At 38.3% G+C, this 17,153-nt stretch overlaps 1 protein-coding gene across 2 annotated transcripts in view; it reads right to left on the bottom strand.

The window, feature by feature from the left end:
- The window catches only part of ITPR2 (inositol 1,4,5-trisphosphate receptor type 2), a 499,301-nt gene that overhangs the window by 281,174 nt on the left and 200,974 nt on the right, over positions 1-17,153 (bottom strand). For both annotated transcript variants that reach the window (XM_031000671.3, XM_055358014.1), the window contains 5 exons: positions 14,771-14,964; positions 10,933-11,062; positions 7,211-7,268; positions 5,154-5,319; positions 4,031-4,204 (listed from right to left, as the gene is read on the bottom strand). In XM_031000671.3, coding sequence (XP_030856531.1) covers positions 4,031-4,204; positions 5,154-5,319; positions 7,211-7,268; positions 10,933-11,062; positions 14,771-14,964 — 722 coding nt within the window. The remainder of the gene's footprint in view (positions 1-4,030; positions 4,205-5,153; positions 5,320-7,210; positions 7,269-10,932; positions 11,063-14,770; positions 14,965-17,153) is intronic.

Below are 17,153 nucleotides of genomic sequence, written 5' to 3'. Positions count from 1 at the left end.
TACTGCTTGATAGGAACAGTGAAAGAAAGAAAGAAAAGAAAAGAAGAAAAGGAAAGAAAAAAGAAAAGAAAGGAGGGACGGAGGGAGGGAAGAAAGGAGAGAAGGAGGGAGGGAGGGAAGGAAGGAGAGAAGGAGGGAGGGAGGGAAGGAAGGAGAGAAGGAGGGAGGGAGGGAAGGAAGGAGAGAAGGAGGGAGGGAGGGAAGGAAGGAGAGAAGGAGGGAGGGAGGGAAGGAAGGAGGGAAGGAGGGAGGGAGGGAAGGAAGGAGAGAAGGAGGGAGGGAGGGAAGGAAGGAGGGAAGGAAGGAGAGAAGGAAGGAGGGAAGGAGGAAGGGAGGGAAGGAAGGAGGGAAGAAAGGAGAGAAGGAAGGAGGGAAGGAGGAAGGGAGGGAGGGAGGGAAGGAAGGAGAGAAGGAGGGAGGGAGGGAAGGAAGGAGAGAAGGAGGGAGGGAGGGAAGGAAGGAGGGAAGGAGGGAGGGAGGGAAGGAAGGAGAGAAGGAGGGAGGGAGGGAAGGAAGGAGGGAAGGAAGGAGAGAAGGAAGGAGGGAAGGAGGAAGGGAGGGAAGGAAGGAGGGAAGAAAGGAGAGAAGGAAGGAGGGAAGGAGGAAGGGAGGGAGGGAGGGAAGGAAGGAGAGAAGGAGGGAGGGAGGGAAGGAAGGAGAGAAGGAGGGAGGGAGGGAAGGAAGGAGGGAAGGAAAGAGGAAAGGAAGGAGGGAAGGAAGGAAGGAAGGAAAAATTACAGGCTAATTTCACTGGCAACAGAGATGTAAAATTCTACAGAAAGTATTAGTAAACAGAATCTAGCAATGTAAAAACAAATCACCAAGATATTTTAAATCTAGAGTGCAAAGTTACTACGGTAGAAGCTCTATTTAAGATTTATGTAATTTAGGTGAACAGATTAAATAAAAAATAATATAATCTTAATAGATGTGTAAATTACATTTAATTAAAGTCAATAACCATTTGTAGTTTTTAAAAAGTAAACTAGGAAGAGAATGTGCTCCTCCATAAAGGGTATCTATAAAAGAATGTACAGTAAACATTATGTTCAATAGTGAAATATTAGAACCATTCCCTTTAAAATCAGAAATAAGACAGGGATGCCCATTATTACCACTTCTATTTTACCTTGTACTTGAAAATACTACAAACACAGTAAAGCAAGAAAAAAATAAATAAAATATCACGTTCAAGTTTGAACTTATAGCATTACCTGACTTGAAGTGAATGAATATTTTTAACCTTATTAGTAAGTACACATGAATCGGTAGGACTTAACTATTTGCCTGTGTAGAATTTAGCTTCATCTAAACTGGAATAGGAAGTAAAATGGCAAATAAACATTAAAAAACTCAACCTCATAACTAATTCAGCAAAATGAAAATCACAGCGGAGATAATATATCAAGTGTACTCAATCATCAAAAGTGGGAAAGTGAGAAAAACACCCATCATAAGGATAGGGAGCTAGAAGAACACTCATACACTAGTGGAGGGAAAACAACTGGCATTGTCTGGTAGAGGGGAACATACTGCATGTGTTACTCCTATGTAGATATCCCGAAAAATCTCCCGAACATGTGCACCAGGTGACATACAACAGCTTTCACAGCAGCACTGCTTTTAGTAGCAAATTTTCTTTTAAAACACCAAAACCGGGAAGAGCCCAAATGTCCATCCACAGCTAACTGGATAAACATGTGCATAAATGTAATAATATATATTAGAGAAAATGAATGAGTTGCAGTTATACATCAACAAGGATGAACAATGAAAACATGTACAAAATAGGTTAAATAAATATTCCTCATATATTTCTTATGTTTTAGAAATACAGACACATGGTAAAACTACTAAGCAAGGAAAATGTTAAAATAAATTCATGATAATGGTTTCCTCTGTTACATAGGGAGGGAGCACATCAACTTCTTACTGGCAATACTCTATTTCTTAAGCTGTACCTTAATATCAACAGAATATGCTACCTCAGGTGGTACTGAATTTCCAGCTACAGAAGTTTGCTTTGTTTAAAGAAATAATGTCACTCAGGTGAGATATTTAGAGATAGAGAACACATATATCACATAGGGAACTGGAGGTGATTATCCCTACAATTATCTTGTAACTCTAAAATTTCATAATTCCATATCCACCATAGTAAACAACACAGTGTGTTACACATAAAAACAATAATTACAACAAACACTGACTGAATGCTAATGTTGAAAAACACTGTTGGTTGCTAACCAACATTCTTTCTTATTCTTCCCTGCTAGAAAAATCCAATTTTGTTCGGCCATCTATCATTCTCCCAGGTAATTCAGGGTGGTGTATCCTAGCTTGAGCAACATCTTTTACTTAATCTAAACTAATCCTGTACTCCACTGGTGTAGAGTTTTAACATCTGGCCCTGTTCTGGCCAAAGAGACATGAAATAAGGTGAGGGATGTCTAGGAAAGGTTTCCTTGCCCCTAAACAGGAGACCCAGAAATAGATACTCTTTCTCGATGTTGTCGTGCACAGATGTGATATCTAGAATGCTACTGCCATGATGCCGTCAGGAGAAAGACTGGTTTCAAAACTAAGCCAGCTGATCCATGATGACAACACTGAGGCAAGGAATTAAAGCTGGAGTCTTACTTCTTGACTTGTTGGTAAGTAATATGTCATTTTATTGTATATATTTTCATGTTGTTCATATTTTCCCACTGAAGCCATATTAACTGACACACTTACCACGTGCATAGGGTTTCCTCATTTAATCTTTACAGCAATTCCAGGAGCTAAGTACCACGATGATGTCCATTTGATAGTCAATAAAAATAAAACTTAGAGAATGAAAATAAGTTGCTCGAAGTCACACATATACCAAGTGGCAAATTCTGGGGTGTCCGATTCCAAAACCCACGCTAATAACCTACGCATTGTCCTTTCTATGATGCACTTTATTACCTGGCATTCAGCAAGCATTCCCACCCCTCACGGTCCCTCTGTATCACAGAGCTGGTTTCTCAAATTCCCCTATAGCTGAAGTTCTAAATTCAATTCAACTTCTGCCAATGAGATAAACTCATGTGGAACTTAAAAGCCAAAAGGGAAATAAAGGGCATCTACTTGTGGCTGCGAGGGCCGCAAAGGAAATCCCAGTAGACGTCAGTGTGCAATGAAGCCCACGTTCCAGTATTTTCTCCCAAACTTCCAAAGCATTTCAGAAGCATTTTGATTAATTATCTCTTGCTCTGTTTTCACTTTTCACTTCACAATATTTTGGGTACTCCAACAAATAACAAAAGCTAAGGCAGGTAAACCCATCAAAACGGCTTATATGCCTGCAGATTAAAAAACAACTATATAAAACACCAGACAGGCATTTACAAAACTTTTTGTATTAACAATTATGATGTTGGTACTAGTGTGCTTTATCTAAGCATGACTACTAAAGCAGTATTTAACATTTTTTAAGTGGTTATAGGTACTTAGTGAAATGTGAAAACAGCAACTAATTAACACACTAAAAAAGCCAATACAACAGAAGATGACAGTCACTCTCTAGATTTTTGGTATTTTCACACTAGCAATAAAGCATATTGGTCTTCCATTTAGATATTTTTATATATTATATAAGGATATGCATAATGATAGGAATGAATTACTGCTTGGCAAAAAAATGGCCACAGCAAAAGGGTCCACAAAAATTCACCTCTCCCTACAGGTCTCAGTTTAGGGTCCACTCCTTTTTTCTCCTTCCACTCCTTCCTATTTTCTTGATTGCTGAATTATAGAATTTACCGTGGAAATGACAAAGAGTGAAACACTAGATAGATGAGGTAAGAAGTGGTAGAAATTGATAAGAGCTAAACAAAGTGCCAGTTTATGGAGTTAATTGACAACTTAGCAAATGAAAATTTTGTGCTCTGTTGCTCAGAACAGAATTTTTCTTTATGAACAATTTTGATTGTAGAGCATGTGGTTATATATCTGACTTAAAAGACATCATTTGGAGTATTTCGAAATAGATCTTGAAACGAACCTCAATTGGCTCTTCACCACCTTTCACTTGACTTTCCCCTATTTCTCCATTCTCATAGTTGCTGCTCTTCTCCACCCATAGCTCAGACTTTTCTACTGTCAGTCGAAGCTGGTCTAGATCTGCCTTGATTTGCTTGTAGTTATCTACGTCTTGATTAGACACCAGTAATTGCACCTAAAACAGAAGAATTTCAATCTCTTAGTTGAAGTTCACTATTTCTAGAATATTTATGAATATTTTAGATGTATATTGACCATGAAAACCTACCTAGAAGTAAGTGTGAACACTTAACCGGTATTTTCACACATTATAATTTTTTTAAGTGAGCCCTAGCAAAACTTTTCAAAGTGATTTAAGATTAAAAGATACCCTAACTTTAATTTCACTGCTGAAGTTAATTTTTCTGAGACTCTGTTTGAAAAGAGACAGAAACAAAAACAACTGGGAGAAAATATCAATAGATACAATCTAAACCTCATCATACAAGTTTTTATTTTCTTATAATTTACATGTATTATATGACATATACATATATGTATTTGATATATAACTACCCTTTTATTTCATATTCTTTTAACATATTCCTGTAAAACTGCCTAAATGATCAATACCCTATTATGTTAAATAAATAGTGAAACATATGTAAGTGCTTACTTATTACTAATTAATAATCTCAAGATTGATGTCTTATTCAAAGACCACAAAGAAAAAGATTAGATCCATAACAGTTCGTTTTTTTTTTTGCATTTATGCAGTTTTCAATCATAAAATAATTATTTCAGGGCTATTGGTGCTTCTACCCAAATTCATCAGTAAAATTTAAGGATAAAATAATAGCAGTGGTAACAAAATTCCTAACATATTATTATCTCCCAGTGCCTTCCTAAATCTTGGTGCCTTTCATTTGTTTTAAAGACATTAACTAAAAAATCACTTGTGGGGAATACCTTCTAAATAGATCACGTCCTGGCATAGACAAGGCCATGTCTCTGTTTAAAAATAGAAAGTGTCTCCAGGAAAAGCCACACAGTGTCATTACCTCTGCAGCCATGAAGTCAGGTTGGATGTTATTAACACTTTCAGAGCTTTTGCTGTGGATGCATTGAGGGCTCTTCAATCTTACCTGCTTAAATGCCTGTAAAACCTCCGCCCTCTGGCTGAAGTGCTTAAACAACAGCTGCAGGGCTCCAGACAGCAAAGGCGGGTAGTCGTGCATGATCAGATGAATGAGGACCCGTAAAAACGTCCTGCCTCCTTCATCGTCAAGTTGAACTGGATTTTTTTCCTTTCTATAAAACCAAAAATATTTCTAAAGTGACTCCTATTTATGTAACATCTACAGTTCAGTATTAGAATTGTATACGTATTCTCAGAGGTGTATCATTTGTTTTACCAAATTAGGAAGTGAACAGGAAAACATTTTCTTTGTTTTCCTCATGTAACTGATGAGGAAACAATCATAAAGAAAAGCTTGTGTCTGTCCATGAAAGCAGGGGTGATCAAACATCCCGGTTTATCCAAGACTCAGGGGTTCCTAGGCAAGCTGGGATGAGTTGGTCACCTTGGCATAGACAAAAGATGGGCATCTGCATCAATCCAAAAGCATTTATGGGAGGAGCTGTGCTAGGCTGGATGTACACCGATGACTGATTTCCCCTGGGGCCCTACAGACCCCTACATGACAGATGGGGAGGAGTGGGGGAGGCCAGTGCACATGTGCGTGAACCAGCACCAGAGTGGCCACAGGTGTGGCGTATGAGGACTCTGGGTGAGGTTCCACTGGAACAAAAGGTCCATCTGTTTCAAGATGAAATCATATACTGGTTCATTTCTCCTAGGGAATAATGAAATTCTTCAGTAGGAAAATACAACACCACAAACTAGTACTATAATATAAAAAACTAAACTAAATGTTCACTAGAGATAAAAATCCTCTTTTTGTGCCCCTAATTCTTAATTCTTGTTTGTCTTTCCAAGGACAACAACAAAAACTGCAATAAGATGCTTAGTGCAGTCGTCCCCACTACCCTCCCCAACTCTATCTGTGGTTTTACTGTTTGTGGTTTCAGTTGCCCATGATCAACCATGGTCCTAAAATATGAAATGGAAAACTTCAGAAATAAATAATTCACGAGTTCTAAATTTTGTGCCATCCTGCCTGTCCCATTTGGGACATGAATCATCCCTTTGCCAGCATCTCCACGCTGTACGTGTTCCCCCATCATTAGTCACTTAGTAGCCGTCTCAGTCATCAGGTGACTGTTGCAGGGTCACAGAGCTTGTTCAGGTAACCCTTACTTTACTTAATGGCCCCAAAGTGCAAGAGTGGTGATGCTGGCATATTGTTATAATTGTTTTATTATTAGTTATGTTGTTAATCTCTTAGTATGCCTAATTTATATATTAAATTTTATCATATGCATGTATATATAGGAAAAAACACAGTGTATACAGGGTTTGGTACTAGCTGTGGTTTCAGGCATCCACTGGGGGTCTTGGAATGTAACCCCAGCAGATAAGGAAAGACTACTGTACAGACTGTTTTTAGGGTCTCATGTCAAGTCTGTAATATAAATGAGCACCAGAAGCTTAATAATTTGTAGCTTAAACATTTTAATTTTTCTTTTTGATCACTATTAACTTCATTTCTGAAGAAGAAACAATATCAAAACAATAAATGGCAGGATTCCTGATGGCAAAGGAGGCTAGTCATGTCAAAGGTGTCTTGTTTTATTTAATCATGGGTATTTCCAATTGGCAGAAAATGGCTTTATTTCTCACATATAAAGTTAATGATAACATTAAAGAAGTTACTTTCTTGCCTCAAATATCTAAGATTCAGGGAAGCAATGTTTTACAAGACTCAGTGATATTTATACCAGGGGAGTTAAAGGGCATTCTTGGGCTGTCATTATTTGAGGAAAGAAAAGCAAAGAATTCAGAGGAAAGTTCAATACACTGATCTCATCTCTCTTGTCCTTTTTTTTACCTGACCTAAAGAAAAGCTATGCTTTCTCCTCTAGAGTAAATTAGCAGCTTCATTTCTGGCAGAAATTATGTTAGCAACAATAGAGGGTCTAAAAATAAATAGATATAGAGTGAACAATATCAAAGTATCAATAGAATTCTAAGTAAAATCTTATTCACAAGTAAGATAAAGATATATAAATGTTACTATACCTTCCCGCAAACATAGTTTCTGCCTGAGCTGCAATTTCATCTATATCAGGAACAATAGCTGCAAAGATAAATGGTAAAATCTCTTCTTTATCCTATTTTAATTAGGAGCCATAATAGTCATATTAATATCAATTGATGTGAAAATATTTTTGTCTTCATTTCTTTATTCGACCAAAAGTCAATTAACACTAATAATCTGATTTTAAAATGGGCAAAAGATCTGAATAGACATTTCTTAAAAGAAAACATACAAATGGCAAACAGGTTTATGAAAAGGTGCTCAACATCACTGATCATCAGAGAAATGCAAATCAAAACTACAATGAGATATCATCTCACCCCAGTTAAAATGGCTTTTATCCAACAAACAGGCAATAATAAATGCTGGTGAGAATTTGGAGACAAGGGAACCCTCATATACTGTTGGTGGGAATGTAAATTAGTACAACTGCTATGGAGAACAGTTTCAAGGTTTCTCAAAAAAAAAAAACTAAAAATTGAGCTACCATATGATCCAGTAATTCTACTTCTGGGTGTATATGAAAAAGAAAGGAAATTTGTATGTCAAAGAGATATCTGCATTCCCATGTTTATGGAGGCACTATTTACAATAGCTAAGATTTGGAATCAACCTAAGTGTCCATCAACAGACAAATGGATAAAGAAGTGTGGTACACAGACACAATGGAGTACTATTCAGCCATTAAAAAAAGAATGAGATCCTGTCATCTGCAACAACATGGATGGAACTGGAGGTCATTATGTTAAATGAAATTAGCCAGGCACAGAAAGACAAACTTCTCGTGTTCTCACTCATTTGTGGAAGCTAAAAATTAAAACAATTGAACTCATGGCGATAGACAGTAGAATAAGAGTTACCAGAGGCTGGGAAAGGTAGTGGGGTGGGCGGAGTGGGGATGATTAATGGTTACAAAAATATAGTATGAGAGAATGAGTAAGATCTAGTATACAGAGTGACTATCGTCAATAATAATTTGTTGTACATTTTTTAATAACTAAACGACTATAATTGGATTATTTGTAACACAAAAGATAAATGCTTGAGGTGATGCATACCTCATTTATCCTGATATGATTATTACACATAGTATACCTGCATCAAAATACTCCATATACCCCACAAATATATACATCAACTATGTACCCACAAAAATTAAAAATTAAAAAAATTTAAGTCAATTAACAGTTTGAAAAAAATCACAATATAGTTCCACTAAGACATCAATGTAATTTTTTAACGTAAACTATGTTTTAAACTAATGTATTGCTGTAATCAAAAATATGTCTAAAAGATCAGAAAGCACCCGTTACAAAGGTGCCTCTTATCTAGAGAAGTGTGTGTGTATATATAGATCATATATACATACATATGCACATACTTACATATAATTTAAATGAGTGACAAATGGGAGGATAATTCTTTAAAGAATCAAAATATACATACAATTAGCCTTGTTATTATATGGTTATTTCCAAACACCATGGTCTTTTTACCTAAGCTTACTATTACTAAAATTCCGTCCCTTTTTCTTGTGGGAAAGGGCATTTTTTTTTCTATGTGAACCAATCATGATTCCTTACTGTCCCACACCACTAACATTTTGAAGATAACTTTACTAAGATAACATGGGGCTTTTTGTGTGTTTGTTTGTTATTGAAACAGGGTCTCTTCTGTTGCCCAGGCTGGAGTGCAGTGGCGCAACTTCAACTTACTGCAGCCTCGACCTTCCAGGCTCAAGCAATCCTCCTGCCTCAGCCTCCTGAGTAGCTGGGACCAAAGGCACGCGCCTCCAATACTGGCTAATTTTTTTGTATTCTTTTGTAGAGACAGGGTTTCGCCATGTTGCCCAGTCTGGTCTCAAACTCCTGGGCTCAACCAATCCACCCCCTTAGGCCTCCCAAAGTGTTGGGATTACAGGCGTGAGCCACCATACCTGGCCAAGGTAACATGTTTAAATGATAAAATACACCACTTATTTCTCATCTCCAAAGCATAAAAAGAAACACAGTAAGATATAAAAGTGGAAAAATAATTCTCCCCAGAAAGGTATCCCTTACTGGTACAAAAAAAGGAAAGAGATCAGGTAGAGAGAAAGGGTTTTCTGGGGTGCCCCCAGACTTTCCCTCTGGTACTTTACTGACACTTAAAACTCATGTTTCCAGAAGCCAGGCCTCTGGGAGTCAATAATTTTTATGCTACTGTCAATGCAACCGCCAGCAAGACTTTCTGGTTCTGCCATATCATTCCTGGAAATAGCCCTTTGGGGTTCTACACTTCTGAGAAGCAGAAAAACACCATTGCAAACGTGCCAGAAGAGAAGTCTTGCTTAGACAAGCTCAAGTCCTTCTGCAGAGGCATGCTGCCTTTTGATGAGACTAATGATTCAGACAGCAGGACAGTTGGTCTAGTATCCATTTTAACTACATGCTTGTAATCACTGAATCATTCCTAACTGATTGATGGACGAAGAAGAGGGGAGAGTTCCTAATGTCACAGTGGTGGCAGTTAGAAGGAAGTTTCACATCTGTGTACAAATCCTATTCTCAGGAAAAGAATTCCATTAGCTGGCTAAATCTTCAATAAGACATACTTTTCAGCCTATAATGACTTGGCCTGACCTGTCCAAAAAAATGGTAATTTAATATTTCTTAGTTTTTCTAAAGTTCTTTCAATAGTCACAAAATTTTTACAATCATAATTGTGCTCTTTTGTTATGCTCCAGTGCTCAGAGATAAATTAGCTTCATTTTTACACTTTTTAAATATGAAAATTGAAATATAGTTCCAGTTTATAACTATACAAAGTAAATTAAAAAAAAAAATCCACACACACAAAATGAGACCAACAACCACATTCAGGTCTTTGGGGAATGCCACGTCTTTATTCTTGGATCAGGCAACGGCTTCTCTTCAAAACACCTATCCTTCTGATAACTACATTTCGCACTGCTCTTTGATCCAGGCAGAAAAACTTCTCTTGGATTTTCACCAAAACATCATGATGCTGAAAAGATTTGGACTCTGGAGTTGGAGAGACCTCAGAGAGAATCCTTGTGCCACTACTTTCAGGGACCTTTGGCAAGTAACTTAACCTTTCTGACCTTGGTTTTCTCCTCTGTAAAATGGCACAATAAACAGTATGTCCCAGTCCTGAAGATTACAAAGGAAAAGGCATTCATAGGAGTTAGCAACAAACAACAGCAAACACCCTCCACACCATTCTAGGAGAGTTATTTCACAATCTGTCTCAGTTCTTTGATGTCGTTAGTGGAGATTACATCTACATTTTTGTCTCGTAAAAATATGAGGAAACCATCATTCTCAGCAAACTAACACAGGAACAGAAAACCAAACACTGCATGTTCTCATTCATAAGTGGGAGTTCAACAATAAGAACACATGGACACAGGGAGGGGAACATCACACACCAGGGCCTGTCGGTGGGTGGCAGGCTAGGGGAGTGACAGCATTAGGAGAAATACCAAATGTAGATGACGGGTTGATGGGTGCAGCAAACCAACATGGCACGTCTATACCTATGTAACAAATCTGCACGTTCTGCACATGTATCCCAGAACTTAAAGTATAATAAAAAAATTTGAAAAGCACAAAAAATATAATTATGTTTTAAAATATGATAGGTACTTTCAAGTTCTCAGAAAAATAAAATAAAAAGAGTAAATACTGTCACAAAAAGATACCTGATGGTAGTAAAGTGTCTGGAGATCCACTGGCAGATGTCTCCGCATTGTCATTGTCCTCTCCAAACTCCTTCTTATATATTGACAGCATATATGAGATCCTATAATCCAGTCTCACACTCAGGATAAACTATAAGAAACATTAAGAACAATATAAATTTCTTTCATTAGCATAGTATTTAAAAATGCAATTCACAACACACCAATAACAGTGGAAGTACCAACCTTTCAAAGGAACTAGTTAGAAGCTTTTAACACCAGTTGCCACATGTTTGTCAGCAATGACTAAGCAAGGGAATTCATTTCTACTAGCTAATGTCAGTAAAATCCCAAAGCAATTTTTGGAAAGAACATTTGACTCCCTATGATTGCTCTCTGAATATTCCAGCTAGAGGCATCGTGGGGGTCTGGATGAAGAGGTAATGATGACGTCATTTTACTGAACATTTTACAGAGTGCCATTGTCTCTGGGAGGAGACTGTTGGAGGTGTGACCCTCATTCTTACACAGTAGGGCAATAATTCAGCTACAGTAGTATGATTGTGACTATACCATGATCAGTCCTAAAGCCAGGTTCTAAAAGGACAGTTTAAGTAACAGCATCTATACACCATGGATTTTCCTCACTGGTGTTTGTGTTTCCTTGAGTTTGGGTTGCTGTCATTGTTCTCATTCATGGATGCACGGACAGAAACTAAGTACCTAGCAAGGCTCCAGACTGTGCTAGGTGCCACAGGGAATGCAAACACGTGAAGCCTACTGCCCTCAAAAAGCCAATAGTCGAGTTGGGAAAAAAATATAGCACTGTTAGCATAATTAGGAAACTACTGAGAGCTAAATCATGTGGTCTAAATACAACAGAAATCAAAGAAGAAAAAGCTGGGATGTGCTGCAGATCAAAGGAGAGGTTTTTACATAGGTACCATCTGTCCCTGTCTGCCTGAGAGAGGCCCTGTTTAACCTTTTGTTTCAGCATAATTATTAATGGTGCCCCTACGTTCCCAAAAGTGTCGTATTTGGACAGTAAACAATGTGGTCACCCAAGTTTTAGGAAGATTGGCATTTCATGGTATCATCTAACTTCATCTCTATCTATACCACCTGTGTCCCATCCCTCCCTCCTCCTACGCCCCTTCTCTCATCCTCTCTCCGGTTCTAACAGCACTGGAGTGCCTGCACTTCCACTCTTGCCTCCGCACAGGTGCTCACAGTGTCCACTTTACTTTGAATATTCTCCTCCACTTCATAATAATTACATTTTAAGATATCCTCTCTCAGGGGCAGTGGCTCATGGCTGTAATCCCAGCACTTTGGGAGGCTGAGACAGAGGGATCGCTTGACCTCACGAATTCAAGACCAGCCTGGGCAACATGGCGAAGCCCCATCTCTACAAAAACACAACAAATTAGCCAGGCATGGTGGTGCGTGCCTGTAATCCCAGCTACCATGGATGCTGAGGTGGGAGAACATTTGAACCCACGAGGTCAAGGCTGCAGTGAGCCAAGACTGTGCCACTGCATTTCTGCCTGGGTGACACAGCAAGACCCTGTCTCAAAAAAAAAAAAATCCTCCAAGTTCCAGTTTAAATTTTTTTTTAATGCAGCTTTCACTGGTTCCCCAGTCACAATCTGAATCAATCTCCCTCCTTTCCTCCCTCCCTCCCTTTCTCTGTCCTCGTCTGTCTCAGTCTCTCTCTTTCTTTCTCTTTCTCTTTCTCTCTCTCTCTCTCTCTCCTACCCCCACCCACCCAGCCTTTGCTAGACTTTTATGCTTTTTATGGAAACATCCTCCATGTCAGCTGTACTCAGCTGGTTAATTCACCAGACATGCGTTAAACAAGGTATTGAGGAAGGCATTAAGGGCATAAAAAGGTGCCAAGGATCTCAATCCTGCCTTTGAAGAACTTACAATCTAGAGGGGAAAACAAACACCAGAGACTCTTAAGAACGTGTGGTGAGGGCTGGAACACATATTGATTGAACTGATTCTTGGTAGCAAAGGGATTTGCAGGGCAGGAGACAGCTCATGGGAAAAGAGGACTGAGAAAGGGCATGGGATTTGGTAACCATGAGCAGAAGGCAGGGGGCAGAGCTGGACTGCAGATGCTTCACATGGAAGGGTGTTTAAAATCCTATTTTTTAAAGTAAAGGATAAATCATAAACAAATGAAACTAACTTTCAGTAGACGATGTTTACATGCAGCATTGTATTCCATAAATACAATCAAAATTAAAACTTTCATTCTCTAATATGCCTAATCAGGAAAAACAAGTGGAAAGTAGAAAGAAAGGAGGAAAGGGAAGGATAAAAACAAAGGCAGAGAAAAAGAATTAAGAGAGGGCCAGGAAGAGAGAGAGAGAGAATGAGAGAGAAATGAAAAGAGAGAGACTGAGAGAGATAAACAAAGTGATGGGGGGGAAAAAAAAAAAAAGAAGACCCGGGGGAAGAGAGGAGCTGGCACAAGGCACAGGACCTTGAAGTCCTTGTAGCACCAAGGAGTAGGGCTACAAAGAAATTCCTGAAGAGCCATTCCAAGAAAGACACATTCAGAAACAGTACTCAGACACATATGCACGGTGAAGCCGGCCCAGACACAGGGATAGAAAATCAGAGTGAATAGCGGTTCAAGGAGACGCTGCAGAAATGAATCAGCCCCGGACTGCTGAGCCGTAGAAGCTCCATCTCATCATTTTTTAGCTGTTGGAGACTGTTTTTCTAATGCTTTTTTTCTGTAAATGTGGGCTAAAATGAGGTCACGTATTTTAGAGTTTGTCCCATGAGTCGGGTGATGGTAAGCTGGGGATCAGTAGGTCCATGGGTCAGGTGATCGCTACCTTTCTCAGTTTAAGAACAGGAAAACTTTAAACGATTTTTCAGGGTCATGAACACAGCATTGGGAGGCCTGCCAATATTTCTCAGGATTCAGCCTTTGGAATTCCCAGAGGAACTGTGAAACCTTTTATGATTATAAATCTAATTACTTTATATGAACAATGTACAGACCCTTCCAGGACTACTAACCCACTTCTGGTAGCTCAGTCTATATTAAATTATGATGAAAGACACAGTAAACTGTACCTAGATTCCTAATAGGTACTTGAAAACTTCAAACTCCATTCTCCAAATCTGGAATAAATGCTATAATTAAGGTATCATAAAAGTTATTTTCAAACTTAAAAACTGCTAAGAATTTATAGCTATAGTAATGGGAAGTCTATTCACTAAACCAATGGGCATGAAATAATAATTTATCTCCTTTAAATTCTTAAAATTAGGCATTAGACTAGGTTATTTTTTCTAGTTATTCCTTTGTCCTTTAGAAACAAAAACAGAGAGGGATTGTCACATATAAAATACCAAAACCAATGATTAATAATTTTTGTTAATAAGAAATAAAATTTTATTTGTCTTTCTTGCTAAAACAATAAATCTAGATATATGGAATCACCTGTTCAATTCAATTAAAAATAGGAAAAGAGCTGGAAACTAATCAATAACTTTGCTTGCTCTGAAATCCTTCTCAAATGAAGGTAAAGTTCCATCAGGGACAATACTAATTTTTTTTAATACACATGAAAGCAGTTTATCAACCTCAAAGCACCCCACAATTGTTAGATATTATCATTAGTATATTTAATGGGAATGGACAAATGTGATTCATATGTTAAATAGCGTCTGTGTGATATTTTTTACCAGGTTTGTCATTAACTTAAAAAAATAAAATTATATTGATAGCATTTCAGAATATTTACACAGTGATTTGGAACAAAAAGGGTAAGAAGTTAAATCAATAAGCAAAATTACATCTTTGTCACCTAGCTTCTGTTAGGCAACACACCTGCAAAATCTCAATGATCTTCAGCTTGGTGTCCATCACAGTCACATCCTCGTGCTCGGTGGGGCTCCCTTGCTTGCTCGGGTGGATGCTGGGTGGCACATCCGGCACGCTCATGGGGAAGATGGAGCCTCTACTGAGTACCATCTGGGTCATCATCTCTCCCACCCCATGAATGGTTCTCATCACATTGTTTCCTGGCATGAGAAAATGCCGTAAGTCAACACACACAACCCCTGGAGATCATGTAACTATAAAACTCAGTTGGTCACAACCACACTGAAAAGCAGCCAGGAAAAGGATTCAGGATAAGACAGAATAGCATCAGCATTGTTCGGGCTCTTTCTTTACAGATAAAATTAAGATATTGCAGACATGTTTCAAAATGACAACTTTTAAAAATGGAAATTTTCCTTTTTCAGAAAATGCTTTCAAATCATGTAACAAAGGTGAGCAGGTTGCTCTAACATCCAAATCAGGTCCTTCTGTAACACAGTATGTCCTACTAACTGTCATACCAATAGGCCCTTGCTTTTACAATAATGCAAAAGAAGATTACTAATCGCCAAGATAAAGTGAGTTGCAAGTGGGGATACAAAGACTGCCTAAAAACATTTAGATATTGAATTCCAGCATCATAATCTGATCCTCAAACCAGGGATTTTTTAGCTTTCCTTTCATAACACTTATAAAAAGAGCTTGTGAGGAGGACTGTTACCTTTATTTTAAGAAAAAATAGTCTCATCTGGGGAAGACATACGCATTAGCCAATACACTTCCCATTCCTTCATCCAATTTGAATAGAAAACCATTACTCAAAATCCACAGAAAGCAATAATGTTTGAGGTGATTATGGAAACAAGCTAGTGACAAACATGATCATTTTCAATGAGGGATCACGCTCTTTCCGTCTCTTTCTGAATTTGGCTTCTCCTTTATTTGCTGATAAAATGTCATCATTCGTATCATGCACACGTTCCTTACACTGACCACAAACAGCTGTATCCAAGGATCCTCCTTGACACTATGACAATTTATGTTCTCCAGCCTGAATGCTGCTTCTCACTTCTAAGTTCCCACAAGAAGCAATAAGGATGCAAAAGAATGGCTGTCTCCATTCCTTTCCAAACAGTGGTCTTTGCTTCGTGGGTGTTCATGGAGCTCTGCCTTAAGCAAAGGCCTAAGAATCTGGCTAAGAATTTTCCTTTCTCTCAGTGTCTCAGGGCGTAAACCAAGAGAAAGGGAAATGGAAATAAGATGGGATGAGATTTTTATTAAAAAAGAAAAAAAACTCTGAGCTCTAAGAGAAGAATGTAAACCATGGTAATACCTACAGGATCGAAAGGCAAACAAATAAAAAGAAAATATGTAAAAGATGACAAGAGAATCTGAATGGTCCAGACCACAATTACCATTAAGCCACTGGTAACGACTATTATCTGTACATTGTGAAAAGGTAAAATGCCTTTGAAAATTCATTATCTTATTTGTATATGGAATCAATTTAAGTGTAAGAGGGTAGTGCTTCAGTAATACATCTTAGAGTACACAAAGAAGTTACATTTTTCCTAAAGTGGCATAGTCCAGGCAGAAGTTTTCATTTTGAAGGTCTGAGACCTTTTATTACACTGCTACTTGCATAAGCCAAAAAACACGACAAAATGTATATATAAGGGTAATTTCCAAGTTCGGACAAAATTGAGGCAAAAGGATTTGAGCCAGCCCCTCTTTTCTATCAGAATAGCCTTGAGGCAGAATGCTTCATTGTCTGTGGTTCTCAAACAATCATAGCAATTGAGTATTTCGACATCCCTCCCCCTGCTTGCTACATGGACTGCAGGGAGGCACATCTGGTTGTTGGCAATGATTTTGAGCCATCGATGTTCAACCACTACCTTTATCTGAGACTTGATTCAAGTATGTATACGTGTTTGCCTCCAAGAGATGCTTTCTCACCACTAATACAGAACAGGCTCCTTTGTTATTCTTACCCCTGATTCACACACAAATCCTTGGCACCCACAGTGTCTGCATCTTATTTAGATTTGCATGGAAAATAATCATTTAATCCAAATGATTACTACACAGAAAGTTAGCCCAGACAATTCTTTCCCCCAAATATAGATCCTGTCACCAAGGAATTGAAATCCAGAGGCCAGATCCATAGTAATTTGTAACACATGTCGTCAATGAAATGGGAGGGTTCACTCAGTCATACCACATTCTCAGATGCCTGTGGCACGTAGTCGCCACAAACCTCACTTGACATTTCCATGTATGGCCAGCTCAGAGGCCTCAAATTAAAAATGCTATATTTTCTGGATTTGCTTGGTGGTGATGAGAAGTGCTAAAATTGTGAACCATTACAGCTTGAAAAACATGAAGT

This window comes from Gorilla gorilla, chromosome 10 (genome assembly GCF_029281585.2).
Source record: "Gorilla gorilla gorilla isolate KB3781 chromosome 10, NHGRI_mGorGor1-v2.1_pri, whole genome shotgun sequence".
NCBI classification, from domain to species: Eukaryota; Metazoa; Chordata; class Mammalia; order Primates; family Hominidae; genus Gorilla; species Gorilla gorilla.
This window is presented reverse-complemented; position numbering and strand designations above follow the sequence as displayed.